General features: G+C 35.3%; 2 protein-coding genes across 13 annotated transcripts in view; both read right to left on the minus strand.

Annotated features, from left to right (window-relative positions):
* The window catches only part of LOC141379311 (uncharacterized), a 701,133-nt gene that overhangs the window by 543,142 nt on the left and 133,304 nt on the right, over window positions 1-24,687 (minus strand). The gene's annotated exons all lie outside the window — the stretch shown is intronic.
* Window positions 6,521-24,687, minus strand: part of adgb (androglobin) — a 77,855-nt gene continuing 59,688 nt past the window's right edge. For all 12 annotated transcript variants that reach the window (XM_073933369.1, XM_073933368.1, XM_073933366.1 and 9 more), the window contains 9 exons: window positions 23,377-23,543; window positions 21,007-21,125; window positions 20,709-20,820; window positions 13,032-13,189; window positions 9,586-9,741; window positions 9,440-9,512; window positions 9,245-9,326; window positions 8,744-8,927; window positions 6,521-7,130 (listed from right to left, as the gene is read on the minus strand). In XM_073933369.1, the coding sequence (XP_073789470.1) occupies window positions 6,942-7,130; window positions 8,744-8,927; window positions 9,245-9,326; window positions 9,440-9,512; window positions 9,586-9,741; window positions 13,032-13,189; window positions 20,709-20,820; window positions 21,007-21,125; window positions 23,377-23,543 (1,240 nt within the window). In that variant the 3' untranslated portion in view covers window positions 6,521-6,941. The remainder of the gene's footprint in view (window positions 7,131-8,743; window positions 8,928-9,244; window positions 9,327-9,439; window positions 9,513-9,585; window positions 9,742-13,031; window positions 13,190-20,708; window positions 20,821-21,006; window positions 21,126-23,376; window positions 23,544-24,687) is intronic.

The following is a 24,687-nucleotide window of genomic DNA, read 5'->3' on the forward strand; positions in this document are numbered from 1 at the left end:
GCCCAATTATATTTGGTGACTTTTTTAAACTATTCTCATCCTTTTACATCCTTTTACATTTACATCCGCCATTGTTTAACCAGTAGAAAGGCTTATACACGTTTCCTACTTTTTGTTGTGTGTGCACGAGAACTGTCAACACTCCCACTGACAATCTCAAGTGCTCTGCAGAGACCCACATTAAAAAGAGAGAAAAATTACAAAATTAATTCTTTGATCTAAACGACTCAGATAAACTTTTCTTTATACTTGAAGAGGACGAAATGACTGGTCTAAACTGGCTGCAAAATATTTGTACACTGTTATAAACGGTTGATTAACTCATTTGCCTTATTTAAACAATCTACACTTTTTATTTTTGTAATTATTATACTTAATTAAGTACTTATTACTTATTAAACTAGATAGTGTCTGTTTTAATTCCCTTATGTCATTTATTTCTCATTTGCTGTATATATATATTTTTAATTTGATGATGCTGATCTATTACATTTTTATACATATCTAACATGCTTTGGCAATACTGTACAAAATGTCAGCAGCAGATTTTACCTGCCAGTGGGTGCACATTGCTCCTGAATAAAAGTAAAACAAGTAATACATTTCTTTTTTATCGTCAACAGTCTTTTTAAAAACTTCAACCCATTGAAAAGAAATAGAGTGTAACAGTGTCATAATGAATAAAAATCATCATTATTTATCGAACTTGGTGATATTGGGGCCCTAAGCAAATCCAGCCATAAGGCCTAAAATGCACCCTTTCAACTTTTATTTAATATTTATTTTTACTGCTGTTTTTTTATGTCATTTAATCTTCTTTTCGAACATTTTAAATGAATGCAATCTCTACATTTTAAATTATTAAATTTCTTAAAATGAAAATACAACTAAGAATAATAAATATATTTGGTCACTTTATTTTATTGGTCCGTTTGTTGAATTTAAGTTACATTGCATCTACTTGCCAACTAATCTCATTAGATTATAAGTAGACTGGTTGGGGTTAGGGTTAGTGTAAGTTGACATGTACTTGCAAAGTTTCTCAAAGTCAGTTAAAGGTCTGTTGAAGGAGCAGTATCAACAGATATTAAGCAGACAGTCTACTAATGCTCTAATGAACTATCAAAATAAAGTGTTACCCAAGCGGCAATCTCCCGCTCTCCATCATGAAGCAAATACGGAAGTAACTGAAACTGCAAAATTATTGAAATTCCGCTAGTCCTGGCTCCACATTAGAGCAAATTTCTATTGAGCCCAATGTTTAAATTGACAACTTTACAGCAGAAAAAAAGATGCTTACAGCCTGGTATACCCTTCATAACAACTGTGAGGGGGGTGAATTTGTTTTTATAATTCATCCATTTCATTTATATTAAGTTATATTAAGTCTGCATAATTAAGGGCGTGGCCACTTGACTGACAGCTAGGTCTTGCTGGTCGCCGTCACTTCCCCTCAGCTGATTTTGGCTGATTAGCTGGTGAACTCGGCATATACATCATATTTTTGTATTGTTTTATGTGGCTTTACACAGTCAGTTGCCTTTTGGAATTATTTCTCACAATTATCAGATAATATGACACACTGTGTGCACTAAACTGTGCACACAAACCATTCATGTGGCCTCCCTTTCACAGGTGAGTGAAATTATATACTTATATAACATCTCTATAAATGTTTTTGTTTTATTTAAGATCATTTATCATTTATAATTGTCTTTAGACCTGTAATGCACTCCAGAATCTGACAGATTGATTAGCTGCAGGCTCTAGAACAGTCATCTGAAATGATGTCATACAGTGTTATGCCTGGATTTCATAAATAGCCTTGCACTTACTAACACAGACTATATTTGAAGTATTTGGAAGTAATTTGCGTTTTCCTTCTCTAGAAAAAAGTCAAAAGAACAATGTTTAGTGGCTCAAGGTATTACAACGGGGTTTTCAAAGGACAAAACACTTTATTACTATAGTATACAACCAAGCACATGTGGTCAGAACACAGTCACAGAGTCGCAGGTAATGAGGTATTAAACGTTTCTTGCAAAGAAAAGCCTGTCTAAGCAAAACGCTAGCAGGCGTCTGTAGCTCCGCCCCTTTACCCTTATTTGGGTACCCCCTGTTGGAGCGATGACGTGCGAACAAAATGGCGCCGGTTGGCCACGCCTACTTGTAGCTTAATTTGCACTTCAGAAAACTCTGGGTGACTACATGGATACTACGTCTTTTACAGTTTATGATGTTACCATATATTTCTATATAAATCCGACTGCTAAACTGGTCCATGATGGATATTTTGTTTTGTAATATCATTAGTATTATTACATAACATTACATTACATTATAATATTATATTTGATTGTATTAAATAATATTTAATTTCAATAATATTGTATGTTTAACTCTCACCATACAAAATATGGTAGAAAACGATGTTATACATAATTTATATGTATAATTTATACTTCTACATATTTATTGGGGGCCCCCAGATTTCTTGGTTAAATCCGCCCCGGATAAAAATATTGTTAAAAATCTTGTTTTGTGGCATTTAACTATGTACCACGGGTAAAAGGTGTTCAATCCAGCTAACACCGCAATTATATTTTAAACCTGTGGGAAGCACTGGAACTTGTACGTTTTTCTATGACTGAGCAGTATTCTTCTGTTTAGAATTGGTTGTTTGTTGCTTAATATTTGGCTTTTCCACTGCAATTCAACACCAAATCTTTGGAACTTTCTTGGGTCCTTCGAAATCAAATTCCTTGTCCCACATTTTATATTCATATCCCAGGGTCGAATGTGCTAACACTGTTTCAAAATTGAAAGAGCAAAACGTAGCTGTGGGCTATTACTAATGCAGTTATGAAACCTTCCCAATTAAGTGCCGTCAATCAGATTGTGTTATCAGAGTCGGTACAGAATGCCCCATCATAACACATCATGTGCCCAGATGACGCACAGATGGGGTTTCTGTCTTATAGCTGTCAGCGCACAATCCTTATCTCATTACATAAACAGCAGGAATTTATCTTATAAACCAATATTTGCATTGGTGCACCTGAATATGACTGCTATTGAAGACCGGGCATAAATATCCTTGGTCTAGATTCTCAGAGCTAATTAATGGTTATTTTTTTAGTGTAAAAACAATATTTGATTTCATCACAGTCATAAATCTTTCCCAGAGGATTAATATTTAAATATAATTTTACCTTCACACAAATGCCAATCACTGTTCAGTTTCTATGAAAGAGGTGAATGTGCAAAAAGAGAAATATATGCAAAACACATCATAGTGGTACACTGTAATTAATATTTGAGTCCCCTGTCTAATCTCAACGGTGCAATCAGACAGAATAGGCCACATCTGATTAATATGAGGCATTAATGAGTATGTTATTGTGGAGAGTGGCACTCTGGGAGCAGAATTAAATCTTATGCATTAACACAAGCACATCCTCATACCTTATATCCAGCAGCCTGGTCTGCAATGCGAGGAAAAGAAAGTCATGTCACGTGTAAATTCGGACTGTGGCTTAGTGGATTAGCTCCCTCATTTGATTTCTGGGGATGTGAGGGTTGCTATAGCTGGAGGAGAACAGACTGCAGACGGAAAAATAGAGGAAACACACTTGCACACACAAACACACACTGACCTGACATCACTTCAGATGTCTCGTTTCAAAGACAGAGAGAAAAACACCCAACTCAAGTTAGTGTCTGTGTTTGTTTTAGGGAGGAGAAACAAAAGAACAGAGAGAGAGACAGAGAGAGAGATTTAACCTCAATTATCCTTATGAGCAGAGACATCTTAAGAGTGGCTGTGAGTAATGCTCTAACCAACCACTGGAATGGAATAATATCTCCTGGAGCCTCCGAAAACTCCAACAAAAACAAAATAGAAAGGACCACAACTATATAAACAACTGAGGTCACTTACTTCCTTATGCTGCATTTAGTTGACAGAAAACTTTATGATTGGACACAACATTCTGTGTAAAGATACAGAGGTCTCGCACATTAGGTTGAAGTGGAAGCTACAATGTGTTAAAGTTCACCTATTGTGCTATTATAAAAGTTTTCAAATCCTGTTTTGAAAGTTTTCTCGTGTTATTTGCAACCAAAGTAAAAACGAACACTTCAATTTCCTCATAATAGATTAGAGGACAATTTTTGATCATCTGATTTTGTTTTTGCAGATACAGTGGGGGAAATAAGTATTGAACAAGTCAATACAAACATAAAAATAAAACTTAATTATGTGTAATAACAATGATATTACACAAGGAGAACTAAATGTGTTTAATATATAAATACATTTATATATTAATTATAATTTTTGGTTATGGCAGCTTGAAAACGCCTCTCTCATATGGAGAATGAAGTCACATGATTTGCTCAGGTGTGAGTTTTTCACAGCCTTCAACAGAGTGTAAAAATCTTGATGGTTTTGTTGGTCTTGTCTATTAAATCTGATGTTTATTTTGTCTTTTCTATTGGATTCAATTTAGGTGATTAGCTGGGCAATTCTACAATTTGATTTTCTTTCTCCGAAATTATTTGAGAGTTTCCTTGGCTTTGTCTTGGATCATTGTCCTGCTGAATTGTCCAGGTTTCATTTTCATCATCCTAATAATGTAGATGTTGGATTAAAGCAGCTAATATTAATCTACAATGGCGAAGGACAGATAGTTGCTAAAGAACTACTGAGAGATTTTAGCTGCTGTCTGGGCTTTCACTGCCTTATACACCTCCCTTTCTTCATGTGTTCAATACTTTTCCCTTTCCCTTTTATTTTACTACGCATAACTTAAACTAAATAGATAAATATAACTAAATAGTTTTGTTTTCTTTGCATATGTGGATTCATTCATTCAATAACTGGTGAAAATTTTAAGCCATAAGCACCTTTAAAACAATGCTTTCTGATAAAAATGGTGACGTGTTGTATAATTATTTCCCCCACTGTATAATGTAATGTCTTACCTGAAGATAGAGTGACTGTATCATGTTGACCGAGTTTGACAAAACCTTCCAACAAACCATGATAGACAATTATTGAAATTAGAAAACAGCAGTGATAGTTGGTGAAAGAAAGATTACAATACAATTTCTGGAGGTTACAGCAATCAAAAATAACCTGTTTTGAATGACTTCAGCTCATCTGTGGCTACAGGACATTAACAGTTTCACAGGGCATAACTAGTGTCTCAGGACATCACTGGTCTTTATCAGGATATCACTAGTCTCTCTCGGGATATCACTAGTCTCTATTAGGATATCACTGGTCTTTTAGGATATCACTAGTCTCTCTCAGGATATCACTAGTCTCTCTCGGGATATCACTAGTCTCTCTCAGGATATCACTAGTCTCTCTCAGGATATCACCAGTCTCTCTCAGGACATCACTAGTCTTTATTAGGATATCACTAGTCTCTATCAGAATATCACTAGTCTCTCTCAGGATATCACTAGTCTCTCTCTGGATATCACTAGTCTGTCTCAGGACATCACTAGTCTCTATCAGGATATCACTAGTCTCTCTCAGGACATCACTAGTCTCTCACAGACTAGTGAAAATTGTGTCATCATTTACTCATCCTCCACTTGTTCCAAACCTGTGTTTCTTAGCTAAAACTCTGTCACCAAAGATTTCCCAGATATTTTCAATCAGGTTTAGTTCAGGACTCATGGGAGGCCTTTTCATTATTACAGTGTTTTTTTAGCAGTCCCAAAACTGCTTTATCTTTTTGCTCAATGCCCTGCATCAAAATTACTAGCTGATTATGTGATGTACACAGGAAAGGAATCAAATTTTGCAGAAGGAGCTTGTTATAAACATTAGCATTTACTCTGAAGCTGTTAAAAAGGCCAAACTGCAGGAAACATGCACCAAACCATGGCACTACATACCTTTCACTGACATTTTCACACACTTAGGGTTTAGTCTTTGTCCAATTTGACTTGAGACACTGGATGACGAAAGATCTTAACTCTCCTCAGTAAAAAAAGCAACAATTCCAGCTGCAGCGATGCACTGATTGCCCACTGTGATTCCGTTAAATAGGGTTTGTCAGATAATTAAGACAATTACAACCAGGTGCCAGATTAACACCAATAACTGGAAGTGCTCTCTAATTTTGATCAATATTCCTTTTCAAATATCTAATTTCAGTAGTTTTTTAATGTGGTTCATAATTGTAACACAACTTTTAATAAATATGGCTATGCATTGATCTTGATCTTGACATTTAGTTAAGTGCACATTGTTCTCTAATTTCAATTTCAATTTTTCACCTTCACTCATTGCATTGTTGCCTGTTCCTGACCACCAAGGTTTTGATTGCATGAAAATGAACGTCTAATATTATTTTTGAATGATTTATCTGTTTTTGTTAACCCTAGAACTCTTATTAATATAGACATAGTTAGTCCTTTAATAAAAGTAACAATTTATTGGAGATTCATGAAGTGTTTGTTTTATTATTTTATGTTATTGTTTAATCAAATTACATTGGCATTTCTTTGTGATCATCTCATTTTATTTAGCATCAGTGCTGTATCTTGAACTACAGTACAACAAGCAAAAAATCAGAAACAATGCATGGAAAAAAAATCTAATTGGATCTTTAAAAGCTGTAATAAACTGGCATCTAGCAATAAGCAAGTACGTAAGAACTACAATATTCCCGAAATACTCTTTTAAGTCTTCTGGGAAGCAAAATCTGTCGTGACGAGACAGGCTATCATTCAGAGCTACTCGGATCAATCCTGACAGTACCCATTTAAATAAAGAATCACAGAGCAAGATAACCTGACAGCGAGAGGCGACCCTGCATGCTAATCTTACAAACTGGATTCACTTATTACAAAGGAATCCTTATATTTTTAAGATAATATTCTTCATAAAAAAGAAGAACATCAATAAAATGAGGGAATGATCACTTCCTTTTGCCCTCGTTCTTACGTCCACTTTGCTGGACCACAGTAGTTTTGCTTTCTGTCTCAACCTGCTCAACTGTTTCCATAGGTTTCTCCTCCATTTTCTTACGTGGCTGTTCCTTCAGGATGCAGGACTGGAATGCCTCACGAGCCTCCAGCATCTTTTGCCGATATGCATCCATAGTATCCTGTAAAAAAAAAATTCTTTTTTTCATTTTCACAATTTGATCAATTATCATTTTGCTCAATGTTCAGCATCTAAATTGCTGGCTGATTATGGAGCTTGTTATAAACATTTTGACTATTTGATCAGCAATAAAGGAATAGTTCACCCAATAGTGGAAATTGCGTCATCATTTACTCATCCTCCACTTGTTCCAAAGCTGTCTGTTAGGCTATATGTACTGCAGCAGTTCAAGCCGTGTTATTGCCGAATGACTAAAGAAATTTTATCAGCATGATGGTGTAAAAACCATCCTTTTACAATAATTTGCCCAATTACCCTAACCTGCATAGTTCACCTAATTAACCTAGTTAAGCCTTTAAATCTCACTTTAAGCTGTATAGAAGTGTCTTGAAAAATATCTAGCCAATATTATTTACTGTCTTCATGGCAAAGATACAATAAATCAGTTATTAGAAATAAGTTTTTAAAACTATTATGTTAGAAATGTGCTGAAACAATCTTCCCTCCGTTAAACAGAAATTGGGGAAAAAAGAAACAGGGGCGTTAATTATTCAGGGGGAGACCTCAACTGTATTCTGAAGAATGCTTGGGTAAAAGCAGCAACTGAACCATAAAAACTATGGAATCATTGCCAGACCCACCCAACCTTCAACCCACCCCAACAAACATTATTTAGTAAATTTGTTTTCAGCAGCTAAGATGAAACTCAAACATGAAAGGCTGAAAATAATCATAGGCATTTGTTTTTATTGCAAACTATGTTTTTCATACAAGAAGGGCCAGACTCTGATTCTCTCTCTCTTTTGCTCTGGCTCTCTTGTTGTCTCTCTATTTGTCTTTCTCTTTATCTCACTCTCTCTATTAGATAATATTTTATATTTAAGCTGGGTACAATTGTTATTATATGTTCTATTATATAATTATATAAATTATATAATTTCACATGTTTTATCATCTCACATTTATTTTGTATCAAATACAGTTGTAACCATAACAAAAATTGATAATAAATAATTTACTTTTCAATACGTATGTCAATTACTTTTTATTTAACATTTGCTCCACATTGCTATACAATATAGTTACACAATAACAATGCTCCCCCATATTTCGCTATTCTAACTGCACTCATTTCCGTCATTGGTGTAAGATTGCAAAAGGTTGTTGGACTAGAAATGTACAGTTTGTTCTGTAGACTATCGAAAAAAAAATTAGCTTAAAGGGGCTAATAATTTTGTCCCAAAATGGTTTTTAAAAAATTTAAAACTGCTTTTATTCTAGCCGAAATAAAACAAATACTTTCTCCAGAAGACAAAATATTATCAGTCATACTGTGACAATTTCCTTGCACTGTTAAACATCATTTGGGAAATATTTAAAAAAGAAAAAAAAATTCAAAAGGAGGCTAATAATTCTGACTTCAACTGTATCTTGTTTTCAACAAAAAAAAAAAAAGAAAAAAAAACAACACACAAATGTTTAGAAACACCTGAGTGTGAGTAAATGGTAAGGGAATTTTAATTTTGGAATGAACTATCCCGTTAAAACAAATTGACTACACTACTAGATTCAAATATAAAAACTGAAGTGCCATTCTAGCATCAAAACACAAACCTGAAAGCCGATGCAGGTCTCCATCTGTCGCTTCATCATTTCCTTACGTGCAGTTTTTTCCTGTTTCCGCTGTTCCAGAATATTGTCCCAGATCAGACGGAAACTTTGGAATTTTTCAGAACGTTCCCTTCTTTGCTCCTCCTCGACCTCTTCATTCTTCAGACGAGGCTGTGGCAAAGACTTCCTTCAAATTAACAGATACAAAGCCTTTAGACTTTTGTGTTCATTTTTGTATTTATTTTTCATGAAAATTTTTATTTAGCTTTTATTAAGGAGGCATTAAATAAATAAATACAATTTAAAAATATTGCAGTAAGGATGGCTTTTACATTGTAACAAATGAATTAAACAATGAAGTTTTTTCCAATATTGTAATAATTTAATATAATTTAATAATATAATATAATACAGTATAATATAATATAATATAATATAATATAATATAATATAATATAATATAATATAATATAATATAATATAATAATATAATATACGTTTTACCTGATATATGGTGTATAATCAATATCTTTTTTGTCAGCTTTCTTTGTGAATTCTCCACTTTGTTTGGACTGAGGCTGTGTGCCTATAAAAGACAAACATTAAAATACATAAACATGCTCATAATATTCCATCTGTTAAACACACACATATACACCTCTATCAAACAATGTGAGTGAGTGTATCTTTGTGTTAAACCTGTGTCAGCAGGTCCTTTACTCTCTGCACGTTCCTCCAGCACTTTGAGATAACGCAGTCGAGACTGATGAGCCTTCAAAACACATGCAGGATTGCTTGAGCACATAGACCACACTTATTTCTAGTAACTTATAGTTGTGCTGTACCTTCACTGCTCTTCCAGGCTCAGCTGATTCCCAGGCCAGTTTCATGGCTCTGATCTCCTCCAGTCTCTCAGTGTCTTTCTTTACTTCTATATTTCCTGCTTCACTCTGGTCACTCACCACACGCAGAGTCCAGTGAGGCTTACTTACATCCAAGTTCTACACAAACAAACAAGCTGAAGTTTAAGTCTGTAAGAATGAATGGATGAATAATTGTGCCTGTGAAAATGTTGAAAAGTCAGTAACTTTACTTAAAATACAAATTAAATCAAAACTAATGTCATTAGCTCACACTGCTAGTTTTGGCGTGAACAATTCATCTGTGCACGTCACTAAGAAAAAAAAAGTTTTAAATTGTCAGATTACTTCTGTCTGAGGTATAGGGTGTGGTTAACATACTTAACCACGCCCCTCCAACTGTCAGTTTTAACAACAAATAGAAATGGTGAGGAGGAGGAGGAGGAGGAAGTGTCTGTTAGGTTGTAATAACTCTCCTAAAACGCCTTTCAGGTCAAGTCACGTCAAGTTGAGCCTTATTGGCATTCTGCTACATGTGTGGACCTACAGAAAAATGAAATGTTGTGTCTCGCAGGATAACGGTGCTACATATATTAATCATAAATACAAACCCAACACTGGACATAAGAGCTATTTCAAGAGTTCGCGCTTAGCTGATGATTGATTATAAACATGTTTGTCATGCTGTCCCAGGAGGGAGCCCTTGAGTTTGTGAGATTCTCAAGCCCAGGGCTCCCTCCCGTTGCAGGGCGAGAGGGGAGTCTGAGGCCCCATTTACACTAGTGCGTTTTAGTTTTAAAACGGCGTTTTATAATGAAAACGATGCGCGTCCACAATAGCGTTTCACCCAGCGTTTCTGAACAACTCTCCGTCCACACCAAAACGCTGGAAACACACATCACGTGAGCACACACACACTCTCGGGCAAGCGATGCAGCCTATCTACCCAGATGAGAGCTGTGCTAGGCGGACTGCTCATCAAGCATCTCCCGCTGGATCTAATCTCACTATATTTTTTTAAACATGATATTTCATTCATCTTGTTGTCTTTAACTAACAACATATTCCCCGACTTTGATCATTGGAATCTATTACTTGTTCTCAGGTAACGTGCTTTGGCTAAGCACAAAGATAAGTTAATGATTAATGTAACCACGTACTGTAGCCTACATTCTGTATATTGACTGATCGCTTGCCTTTATTTCCTATAATGTATAAACTTATTGTATGTTATACTTTTATAATGGCCATTATCGATTATTAAAACTGATATTCAGCAAAAGAGAGGGTGTGTTTCGTATTTTCACTGAAATTGAAAGGAGGCAGTTGTTATAGGCTCTGTTTTGTTATAAATATCCACACAGTAAAGATGACCCTCATATATGCAGCACAAAGCCTCAACATTTCTGCCGTCTGTTAAGTTGCTAATATTAAAATGAAAATAGGCAGTTCCTTAAATCATGTTTACATTTTATTTTTGAGAAAGTGAAACAACGTAGCCATGATATGAATGAAGTTATAAAGTATACTGACTGTTTCCTTTGAAGCTTTACCCGTGTCCTCGGTAGTCTGTTTTCCATATCAAACTGAGGAGGGGGAGACTGCAGAAAAGACTAGCAAAGTCTGAACTTACGAGGAGAGGATGCAGGACTGAACTGTGTGTAACATTAGGAAAAGCCCCAATCAAATAGGCGAATGTTGGCAGCCCCGCCTCCGTTTTCAGAGGTCTCCATTTTCCCCCATCCAGACTGAGACGGAGCAGCAGCGTTTTAGAATGAAAACGAATTGTCTATGATGTCGATTTAGTTTTGTCAATTTACTTATGTTACATGTTATTGGCCTGTGGAAGGAAACCGGAGAGCCTGGGGAAAACCCACGCAAACACGGGGAGAACATTTAAACTCCACACAGAAATGCCAACTTGGCCAGGTAAGATCTGAGCCAGTGACATTCTTGCTATGAGGCAATAATGCTAACCATTGGGCCTCCGTGCTGCCCTGACAAGGAAAGGGGAGGAGTAGGGGTGGAAGGGGATGATTTTCAATGTATTTTTGCCCATTCCTTACTATACACATAAGACATGCTATACAAGTACTTTTACATGGGACTGAACAATGTTGTGCAGAATATTGTGCAAGAGAAGTATTAAAGATAAACATTGTGCAAAAGAGGTATTTAAGGTTGAATTTTGTGCAAGAGTTAATGAAGTTTAAAGCAAGCAGTGCAACATGATTGTGTCACATTTATAGTTATCATCGTTTTCCTTATTCAGTTCTTGAAAGATGGAGATTAGATAGTGTCAGGTGCATAAGAGAGAAGAGTGTTTCTACAGGTGGTTTGTCAAGCCCACTCAACTGAATAAAGCAGAATTTGAAATGTGCAATAGAGTGCTTAAGAAAGGATCTATAGTGCAACCTGGTGCAAGAGTCAGAGAGATGAGAGGGTGTCTTTTCTACAGGTGGTTTGTTAAGCCACTCACCTGTATGGGACATACTTAGGAATGCTTCAAAAATAATACTTTAAGAAAAAATACTCTAATACTTTCTAAATGAAATGTCTACTTTAATACATCCAATCAGTTTGCTGTAGAAAAAACAAGCCACACCCACTGTCTTCTCATTTAATATTCCGGTCCTCTAGGACAGGGATCACCAAACTTGTTCCTGGAGGTCCGGTGTACAGCAGATTTTAGCTCCAACCCTAATTAAACACACCTGAACAAGCTAATCAAGGTCTTACTGGGTATACTTGAAACACCCAGGCAGGTGTGTTGAGGCAAGTTAGAGCTACACCCTGCAGGGCACCAGACCTCCAGGAACGGGATTTGTGACCCTTGCTCTAGGAACTGCATCACAATACCAAAAAAAAATATTTAAAAAAATGCTGCATGCGGTAAATGCAGGCTTTAAAATCTACTACTCAAAATCTTTTTGTGAAAACTGTGATACATTTTTTTCTAGAATAATATATTTAATAAAAAGTTTTTAAAAAGCGTTTAAGTTTTTTTTTTAAACATCACAAATTACGTTACCATCACTTTATATCAGATAAATGGATCCATGCTGAATAAAAAGATGAATTTCTGAAAAAATAAAATCAAAATTGTCCCATATTTTTTGAATGGTAATATATTCTTCTAACTCATCCTATTAAGATTTACAAACGTAAAGTATAGCACTTTCTTACATTTCTAACAAAGAGACACTATATCAGACCTTAACCTGCAAATGTATCATTTTAAACATGTTATATATCCTAATCCATTCAAAGCTTTAAAAAGAAAAGCTTTTTATCTCAGTGCGAATGATTTAAATATATAGTGGGATTGATAATGGCATTACAATATATGCACACACGCGCGCACACACACACACACACACACACACACACACACACACACACACACACACACACACACACACTGTACTGACCAGGTCCATAATGGAGCTCGACTTTAATGCTAATTTGTCTTTGTCCTTTTCTTTTTCCTTGGCCTTGTGGGTTGATTTGGGAGTAGATTTCTGACCCTCTCTGTTTTGTTGGTCTGTACCCACAGGCATAGATGTGCCATCCAGAATATCTCCAAACACTGTCAATGTCAAACAGAACAATCAAAATTATACAAATTCACAAAATACTCAACTGATTGACACTTAAATTAGGGCAAAAGTAATTTTCAAATTGATAAAACGTTAAGTGAGTTGACAGCAATGGCCTGACAAAAATAACACAGTTCTTCAAACATTCAAAGTGTTTCTAGCCTGGAAAAAAAATTAGTTTAATAATTTGACAGTATTTGCTAGTATCAAGGATTTGGAGCAGAACAATCTATTTTGGAAGTAGAAATGTATTAATTATTTATTATTTATTAAATATACAATGTAGTGACACAAAAATATTACTTCAAACCTTTAAAGTGTTTCTAGGTTGCTTGAAGAGTTATTTGACAGCATTGGCACATATAGGATGATGTGTTTAAAAAAAAATTATACTTTCGTCTAAACATTATAACGTAGTTGGAGAAATAATACTTGAAAACTTTCAAATATATTAAACAGAATTTCTTGAGGCTTAGACAGTAGATATGTAAATCCTGCTAGATGGCAGTGTTGCTCTATTTAAAAAACTAGACTGTAACTCTTGCTCATCTTCTAGAGTTTTCTGTATGAGGGTACATCCCGCTGGACAGTTTACTTAGGGCACCAACAGTATCCATAAAGACAGAATCAGAGAAGGCCGATCACTGATTTAATCTGAAGTCATACGGTGCTCTCTGACAGCAGTGTTGCCAACATGTCACTACAGATCAAGCTCACTCTCTCTGTATTTACACTCATCCAGAGTCTGACACTGAACTAGCATAACAGAGAGCTATTTTTGGTGTCTAAGGAAAGACTGTAATGTCTGTTGCTTATGCCATACCAATTGTGGTCAGATTAACTGCAAACTACAGTCATCATAGAGGAAAGGAAATGTACATATTTAAGGCAAAGTTTGTTTTACTAAAGCCAAAAATTCATTTATTCATTTTCTTTTCGGTTTAGTCCATTTTTTTGTCTGGGGTCGCCACAGCGGAATGAACCGCAAACTGATCCAGCACATGTTTTTACGCAGCGGATGCCCTTCCAGCTGCAACCCATCACTGGGAAACATGTATTCACACTCATTCACACACATATACTACGGACAATTTTAGCTTACTCAATTCACCTGTACCACATGTCTTTGAACTTGTGGGGGAAACTGGACCACTTGGAGGAAACCCACACGAACGAAAGCAGAACATGCAAAGTACACACAGAGACGCCAATTGACCCAGCCGAGGCTCAAACCAGCAACCTTCTTGCTGTGAGGCGATAGCACTACCTACTGCGCCACCACGTCACCCAAAGACAAAAATATTCATCCATTTTATTAAGAATAGATACACATAACCAACCAAATACTTAAAATCAGATAAATAAATAAATAAATGAATTAACTAACAATACACACACAGTAAAAAAAAGAAATATAATATAAATATAATATGCATATTAGACTGTGTGTGTTTGTGTGCAGTATGTATGTATGTATGTATATATATATATATATATATATATATATATATATTCCCTGTAAAATATGATGATGACGAAAAATGTTGTAGTGGGACCGACCTAAATATTTTCTTAAGTTATTAATTAAAAGTGCACAATTAAACATTAAAAGATTGTGATCTCAATTCAAACCCGTGCAAAATGAATGATAAATGATAGTGATTTACATATGTTTATAAATCCTTCACTGCATTCAAAGCTGCATTTGATCGAGAAAGATTCAGTTTGTGCACTTTTTCAGTTAGTTACAAACAATTAAATAACACAGAAGTACTGGGATAACTGTTAACAGATATACACGCTGATGTTTATGGTAAAGAATAAAATTACCATTTGATGGAACTTGACGCTGGTGAATGTTGTAGCAATTACATTGTTTAACCAACAGGTGGAGGCAAACAGCCATCAAAATATGTAACTGAATAGGTTTTCAAAAATGATACACCTATAATGAAACATGAAGTTATATGTGTGAATTGTTGAATCGTTAATAGAAAATATGACATATTGTGAAAGATTTTAGATTTCTTTATTTGGTATTATCAGCAACAGTAGCCAAGACCATTTTTCGTATTGGATATTTTCTTGTTTTTTCAGCTGGTTCTTTCTAGAGTTTTACTTTTATTCAAATTACAGGTTTTAAGTTCTGATAGTTAAAACTAACTGTTTTTGTAGTAATATTGTGTATAAATGTAAAGCAAGTTACATGTGTCTCCTGCCTTTTTTGCTGATCTGAAAAACGGTCCGATCCATGACTCAAAAACCGTAGTGTAATCGTGTAATCCAAGCCCCTATATATATATATATATATATATATATATATATATATATATATATATATATATATATAACTGTCAGCCAATTTAAATCAAATTTGTCAATGTTAAATACATTTACTAATTAGTTTTTTATTAACTATTTTTAACTAATTAATTACATGATGTGTCAAATTAATTACAACTACACACCATATTGTTTTTTATGTAGACAAGTACAAAAAAAAGGAAAAAGGTGAAAAAAAAGGATTATGGAAATCTAAAAACCATTTGCCTCTGATCATTTATGTGCATATGTTTGCTTAAAAAGAATGAATAATGAATGAATTATTTACAGGACTTACGAAAACAACAAAATTCTCCACAAACACCAGTAAGCCAACACGGCGGTCACAAGCCAACCATATTGTACACCTTCCATAAGACGCTGATGAGGGACAGCTAAGGGCGCTGGGCCTGCTTCCCATGTGCATTTATTGATTGGTGTGTGTGTGCTAACTGTTCAGGGTGGCTCCTGCTCCACTGAGAGCCACTCAACTGGGTTAATTCAATTCTCTTTTCTCCAGAAATACTTCCCAGGGCACCAGAGGCCAAGAGCCAACTTCATTTGACTTCCCATTGACCCATTTACTCAAGCTTATCAGGAAATGAAACGAGAGGCACATGTCGAGTGTGACGCACACGCTTGTGAAAGTACAGTGTGTGCACATAAAAGCTCAGAAATGTAACCACCTTGATTCATCTTAATTATGGATGCATCGAAAAAAGGGGGGAAAAACAAGGAATACATTTATTATCAAGGGATCAGGAGGACAAAAGAATCTTAATATTATTACTGGAGCCGGGCCATCATGCAAACTAGTTCATCTCCACTGGCTCTTCACAATACACACGTCCAATAGACCAGCTCTCTCCCTCCATCTCAATCCATTTACATTTCTATGAGCTTCCTGTTTATTAATTTTCCCGTCAGTAAAATCAAGGTTGTTTGCAGCTCATCCACTAAGCTAACCAGCAGCAACTGACCGTTGTCCAAGGGCAAAGTGAATCGCATTTCCCTATTTACCACAAGCAGATGAATTTTAGCAGGCCTCTATTATATTTCCGATGGTCGGCTCCCGGTTATTCAAATAAACACAGGTGGGAAGAGAGTCAGCGTATTCAGTGTGCTTCATTATGAATAAAAAAACATGAGGACAGATTCAAATCACACACACACACACACACACACACACACACACACACACACACACACACACACACACACACACACACACACACACACACACACACACACACACACAGCCAGATGAGTCTGAGACAAGGTTTAACTAGTTTTTTATATATAAGGTGCAAAACAAATTAGCACAGCAACCAAAGAAAGTTTTTCTAATCAAAAAAGATCAAACAGAAAACACAAAAAAACTAAATCCTGACTTCTACTAGAGATTTTTTCCAACAGCTATCACACGAACTCTTCATATCACAAGATTTCTGAAACATCACACTCAAAATGCAAAACTACACTAAACCATAACTAAACCATAACTAAACCATAAGCTATTTCTCAGCCTTGAACTTGAAGTTTTCAATTGAATAAAACACTTTTCTTACACACAATTGTCCTCCTAAAAAGCTACTTGCTTTCCTATTTCAAACACAACCAATCAAAATGTTACACTTATTCACCCTGTCTTACACACTTACACTGCTCAAATGTGGTAACACTAATTTCGTAACTGATCACTAACCAATCACTGCTTTACTGTAGTATAATCCTATAAATACCGGTCTGTTCTGGTCCAAAATTGATTTGCCACGCATCCATAATTTGTAGTTTCCATATTCATCGATTCAAAATCCTCAATTCTAAATTCCTCTAAAAAGAATAGAGTAATTCTTTTCAGCCTGGCACTAGAAAGTGTATGTTGGCCAACCCGATTCCCGCATGCCCCTTCTCCAGACAATTGACGTTTCTCAACCCCCTCACGGGACAGTCAACAGTAATGTTTGACCTAATACATATTTTGCATTTCTACATTGCATTGGTGTTTACAGTGTACCTGTTACACCCCTCAGCAGATTTCTTTTGCTGTAAAACATTGTATTGAAATGTATTTATAAGCCTATAAAAGAGCAAAGAGCTTTAGATTTAGAACAACAATGTTTATGGTATTTCCAAACATTTATAATTATAATATGCAAGTTTGCTATGGGATGCAAATGCTTCATTCTGACGAGTGTTTATAGCATTTTGAATACAGTGATATATTTTGAAGAAGAAGTGAAGGCATTTTGTGAGTGCAGTTTTGGGAATTGTTAGAAAAAATAATTATTAGTTTTGAAAAAAGGTAACATTGTTTAGAAAACCTGTGTAAGCAGTTAGAGAAAAGTGTAATAAAATACATCACAAAACAAGCATTGATGAATCAATGACAGCTGTCTAGGGCATTTAAAATCTTGTTGAGCTGTATAAAAAAAACTCAAACAAGATGTAAGATTCTGTGGTATGAACTTTGTGAAATTCAGCAAGCAGTTGTTCTGCCGAGTGAATGCAGTGTGAATCATCAGGGTTAGATCAACCAACAATGCAACATTTTTAGCACATTTCACAGTCATAAAGTACTGCAGTATGCTCTGTTGGTGTACTTTGGCAATAAAGGATTAGCTTAAGTTGAAGCTTTATGGTAATTTGATATTATTTCATGAGGCAGTCTTATAAAGTTTCAGTTGTTTAATCATGGTCAGATTTTTTCAGAATTTGTTTAGCAGTTATAATATGTAAAACTAAATGGTAATGTAAAAAAGAAACTATACAATGTTCAATGTATCCATTTAATGTGTGTATGTATAGTACATACTTTATGTCATTGCATGTTTCTTTTGTTCACCAAAGAAAGAAAAAACACACAGGCATCACATGAGCTTCATACAGTATGTGTGATTAGTGATTACATGTAAACAAATTACATATGGAACACGTGATACAATTGAAATGTGTGGTCTTGGAACATTTCGTGAAAAAAAAGCTTGTTTTTTCACAGGAAGACACATTGCATGTGTTTTTCACACGTTGGACTTGTGTTTCACATATGCTTAACATGTGCAATCATTGTTTTTCTGCAAGAGCAAATAAAGCAATATTGTGATATTATAACATTTCTCCAGTGCTTCTAACTATAACTGTTTGTAGAAACTATTATACATTTTAGGATTATTCATTCATTTATTTATTTTTGTTTGGCCAAGTCTCTGATTAATGAGAGGTCGCCACGGTGGAATGAACCACCAACTATTCAAGCATATGTTTTTGCAGCTGATGCTCTTCCAGCCACAACCAAGTATGGGAAACAACAATACACTGGTTGATACTATTAGTCATTCACTATTATTGGAACAACTGGCTTCTATGGGAATAGCTGACAATGCACTTTGCTAGTTCTCTTCCTATTTAAGTGACAGAAAACAGTTTGTGCAGATAAAGATTAGATGCTCCGATCCTGTTTCAGTTTTCATGGTGTTCCTCAAGAGTCAGTATTGGGGCCACTTTTATTTATCATTTATATCTTACCTTTAGGTCATATATTTCGTTCTTTTGGCATACATTTTCATTTTTATGCAGACGATACACAAGTTTATATCTCCACAAAACCTACAACATCGCATCCCCCTTCTGACCTTACCAAATGTTTAAAGAAGATTAATTTATGGATGACTAATATTTTCTTAAAGTTAAATGCCAGTAAAACTGAAACCCTTTTGGTTGGCTCAAAATCTGTTTTATCCAAAGCTCAATCTTTTACCCTGTTTGTTGATAACTCCCCAGTCAATTTCTCAAAACACGTGAAAAGTCTTGGGGTTATACTGGATGGCATGCTCTCATTTAGTTCTCAAATTAGTAATATCTCACGTTCTGCCTTTTTTCATTTGCGCAACATTGCAAGACTTCGCCCTTCACTATCTCACAAAGTACAGAAGTGCTTGTTCATGCTTTGGTTACATCACGATTACTGTGATGTACTGTAACTCGCTTCTCTCTGGCATTCCTGATAAATAACTTCATAGACTACAGTTGATTCAGAATTCAGCGGCTAGGATTGTTACCTGCTCGCGTGCTTCTGATCACATAACTCCAATTCTCTTTCACCTGCACTGGCTCCCTGTTCACTATCGTATACAATACAAAATCCTCCTCTTAACATAAAAAGCTCTACATAACCAGGCCCCCCACTATCTTTCTGATCTTCTTCATTTGTACAATCCTTCACGCTTACTAAGATCATCTTCTGCTTAACTGTTATCTGTCCCACACTTTAAGATGAAGTCATTTGGAGGCAAGGCTTTTAGTTGTACAGCACCAAAGTTATGGAATTCCCTGCCTTTGCACATTCGCCAGATGGACTCTATTTCCAATTTTAAATCTCAGATAAAGACGTTTTTGTTTAGGATAGCTTTTCATGACTTGCTGGTTTAATTTTATGCTGATTGCAATTTTTACTGGTTGTATTTTTTATGATGTACTTGTGATCTCCTGTAAGGTGTCCTTGAGTGCTTTGAAAGGCGCCTAAAAATAAAAGGTATTATTATTATTATAATTATTATTATTAATATTACTCTTGTATTCAAATGCACACTCATACACTACAGCTAATTTAGTTAATCAAATTCACCTTTAGCGCATATCTTTGGACTTTGGAGGAAACCCGAGCTCCTGGAGGAGCGCCACGCCAACACGGGAAGACCTTACAAACTCCATACAGAAATGCCAACTGGCCCAGCCGGGACTTAAACCAGTGACCTTGCTGTAAGGCGACAGTGTTAACCACTGAGCCACTTTGCCACCTCCATTTTAGGATTATTTGATTAATAGAAAGTTTAATATCTAGCATTAATTAAAAATATATACATTTTATAAAATGATGTTTTTACTGCCACTTTTGGTTAATTTAATGCAGTATTTTTAGTCAAGTTTTTTTTTTTTTTTAAAGTGCAGTGGTTTTATGTTTTCCAAAAAAAAAAAAAAAAACATTAAAATATCAAGACTTTTGAATTTATAATAAAATATTTTTAACCATGCAATTACACCCTTGATGATCATGAGAGTTATCCACTTGTGATAAACTTATCCCTAAATGTTTTCTTATTAAAGCTGTATTTGTGTCCAAAGAAACAAAACAAAAACACAGCTCTTTGATTGACATCTTAGCATCTACTACAACAAGATCATCCATACCTCTCATTTCATTGCGCTCCTCATCTCTAAGCTTCTGTATGAAGGATGAGAGAGCTTCATCTAGAGGCCAACTCTCCTGTAACACCTCCGCCTGTATGTAATACTTATGAAACTGCAATCATGCACACAGACAAGCACGAAAAAAAGGATGCATGAACATACTGAACTGTATATGAACACAAAGACAAGCAAAAAGTACTTTAGAACAAACTTTGCAACAAGAAGATCTTTCTCCCCATACACACACAGACACACACATATAAAAGTGACAAGTGAATATGTCTGTGGTGACAGGTACCAGTGTGTCTGTAGGGTGTTGGTCATTGCCTTCCTTTCCTCCACCCGCTCCTGTCACTCTCTCTTCTGCTGTAAGGCTGCCCTGATCCTGCCTTGCCTCCGCCTGGGCCACAGAACTGCCTGAAACCAAAACACACACACACACACACACACACAAATTGAACATCCTATAAATACATTCTAGAGCTGGCAGAGTCAGGCTGTAGCTAAGTAACTGAGACAGTGACTTTATAAAGTGAATAAGTGTTAAGACAAAATGTGTAGTGGGTGGACGAGAAGTCTTGGACTAAAGAAAAGAAAGGAGTACAAAGTATACCTTAGTTTGTGTGAGAATATTATAGTCTCGATGTGACTCTGATTTGTTTGTGTTGAAATATGTGAATGCATCGAACTACATGGACACATGATTTGATAACCAGTAAGGATTTAAATATTTTCCTTAATTTCACTTTACCTGTTTGTTTGTTTGTTTGTTTGTTTGTTTGTTTGTTTGTTTGTTTGTTTGTTTGTTTGTTTGTTTGTTTGTTTTTAGATTTAACAGCTATTTTATTATATTATACAGTAGTTCACCAAAAATTACTATTATAAAATAAAAAAATATTTAAAAAATGTAAATGATTAAAACAAAAAATAGAATTTTGTCATCATATCCTCATCCTCCACTTGTTTTTTTTTTCCTGTTGAACACAGAAAAAGATCTTTTGATAAATGTTGGAAAGCAGCAGCGACTGACGTCCATAGTATTCTTTTTTGTTCCTCAATGTTTTTTTTTTTGTCCCTTAAAAGGGCACCTATTTTACCCCTTTAACAGGATTTAAGAGTAGACTTTGGTGTTTGCAGAATGTGTCTGTAGAGTTTCAGCTCAAAATACCCATCAGATTATTTATTATATAATGTAGAATCTGCCCATTTTGATGTCTGATCACATTGTAGCTGTTTTTATAGCCTAAATCCTTTTGAGCTGGTTCTCTTCGGCCACCGCTCTGACAGGCGTGCCTGCTTCTCATGCGTTACATCAGATAAATAGCCGTCAGTGATAGAAACAGACACGGATGAAGCTGAAATCAGGTCACGAGTCAAAAAAGTGATGTTTGATGTATTTGCGGTGGAGTTTTTTCAAGCCTTTCTGAAATGATGAGTCTCATGCCTCATTTACACTAGTAGCTGCCTGCTGCTCTGGGTGGCGACCTGCTTCAAACGCAGGTCTGTGTAGGTATATACAGCACAAATACAACCGGCCTCTGAGTGAGCTGAGAGAGGATCTTGTGAGCTCTACTGGTGCTCCTATTGGCTGTCGCTCAAAAAGGTAGCTCTTCATTTGCATAAAGTTGAAGGATTCTCAACTTTGTTGCCTCACTGGACACGCCCACCTGGTCACCAATAGTCGCCGTCACTCGCGTAGATGAAGGCCACTGGAAGTCACTCGCTCTCCATTGAAATAAATGATCATTTGTTGCTTTTTTTTACAGTACATAGGGATTTTGCTGTCATTACAAACATGCTCTGTGTTTTAAAAACATTTTAAACTTATCAAATTAATTATTAAGGTGCAGCTGATCACAAAGTGTTTTCAACATGTTCTAATCCTAGTTTCTTTGCAAAACAATGCTCTGTGGACATGTGTATGCATGTTATTATGAAGACATGACATCTTTCAGTCAATTTGGTGGGCAGGGAAAACCGCACTTCTACGTCACGTTGTAGTGGGCCGCAAAATTACTAGGATTTGGATCCTATTTTAACGTCAGGAAATTTTAAAAAAGAGACTTGTGTTTATATTACTGCAATATAAAAGTGGACACACTATACATACACAATTCTGTTCAAACTGCTTACAAGGAAGTTTTTTTTTTTTTTACCATAGGTACCCTTTAATGTCAATGGCTGCCATTTTTAACATGTTTCAATATATCTTTTGTGTTCAACAAAAGAAAGAAATTCATTAAAGTAAAAAAAAAATAAAAAAATTAAGTGAGAGTAAATTGTGAGAAAACTTCCAGTTTTCGGGTGAGCTATCTCCTTATTGTTTTTTTTATAATTTCCAATCCAAAATAACAGTAATGAAAAACATGATTCACTTCACATGTTTAATCCTTTTTCCAGTCAATTTGTAGGTTTACTATATGAACACTCCTCTTTAAAATGAGGTTTTTATTTTTAAGATATAATAATTGTATTCAACAAAGAAGTAAGTATAAACAATGAAGAAAGTTTTGTTTAGAGGCAGGGTTAGGATAGAGTGAAAGAATAAAACCATTATGCCTATGGGAGGTCCACACAAAGATAGCTATAAAAGTGTGTGTGTGTATGTGTGTGCGTGTGTGCATGTGTGCGTGCGTGTGCGCATGTGCGTGCGTGCGTGCGTACAAACCATTGCTGGCTAAAAAGCAGTAGACAGGGATGATGACATGCCCTTTGCCCTGACAGCTAGCGACCTCTTTCTCATGGTCCAGGATGCTCAGTTTAATGTAAACATCTGATTTAGAGGTCTGACACTGTACAGTAGCCTTGTGATCACTGGAGACTTTAACCACATGTCTGTCAAAAAAACAGAACAGTTGCAATCAGTCTTGATGAAACGTAACTTACTGTTCACTTTAATATCCCCATATGTCTCCAACATATATAGATCTATTATCTCATTTATTATAATGTTTATTCTTTAAAATGTATTCTTCATCTTTCTCTAAAATAAAATTAGACTGGCAATCAGATGTTAACCATGTTTTTTTCAGATGATGAATGGTCAAAAGGTCTTCTATCTGTGCTCATAATTCATTGATCCAGTTTAAACTATTACACAGAATTTATAGGACTAAACGTAAACTGTCTAAAATAAACTCAGAAATGTATTCTATTTCCGACAAGTTCCATCTACCCTTTATCATACCTTTTGGCTTTGTCCAGAGTTCATTTCTTTTTGCACATCAATTTTAAAAATCAATCTCTGATATTTTTCTTATAAAAACGGAACCATGTCCTTTAGTGGCACTTTTTTTACTTAATCCTACAAATGTATCGCTGTCATCTTTGCAGTGAAGTGTATTAATAATTGCTAAAAGAATTATACTACTGAACTGGAAAAACCCTTCTCGCCCAAATACTTTCATTGGATGTATGACCTGTAGCAGTTTATTCAAATAGAGAAAATTATATATACAATTAATGGCAAAACAGAAGATTTCTATACAGTTTAGCAACCTTTCCAGTTATATTTTATAAAATAACTTTTTTTTTTTTTTTTTTTTACAAATCTAACCTTGTCTTGTATCTGTCTCTTTTTTCTCTCTTCCTTTTGAAACTTGACCAAGAGTGTATTAGGAAAAGAAATTGTCTGAAAATTAACATTTAACAGTAATGGCTTACTTAAGTGTCATATGTTAATTAATTAATTAATTAATTAATTAAACAAACAAAACAATAACAAATATGAATAGATAGATAGATAGATAGATAGACAGACAGACAGACAGACAGACAGACAGACAGACAGACAGACAGACAGACAGACAGACAGACTGACTGACTGACTGACTGACTGACTGACTGACTGACTGACTGACTGACTGACTGACTGACTGACTGACTGACTGACTGACTGACTGACTGACTGACTGACTGATTTAGATAGATAGATAGATAGATAGATAGATAGATAGATAGATAGATAGATAGATAGATA

Source organism: Danio rerio, chromosome 20 (genome assembly GCF_049306965.1).
Source record: "Danio rerio strain Tuebingen ecotype United States chromosome 20, GRCz12tu, whole genome shotgun sequence".
In the NCBI taxonomy this organism is placed as follows: domain Eukaryota; kingdom Metazoa; phylum Chordata; class Actinopteri; order Cypriniformes; family Danionidae; genus Danio; species Danio rerio.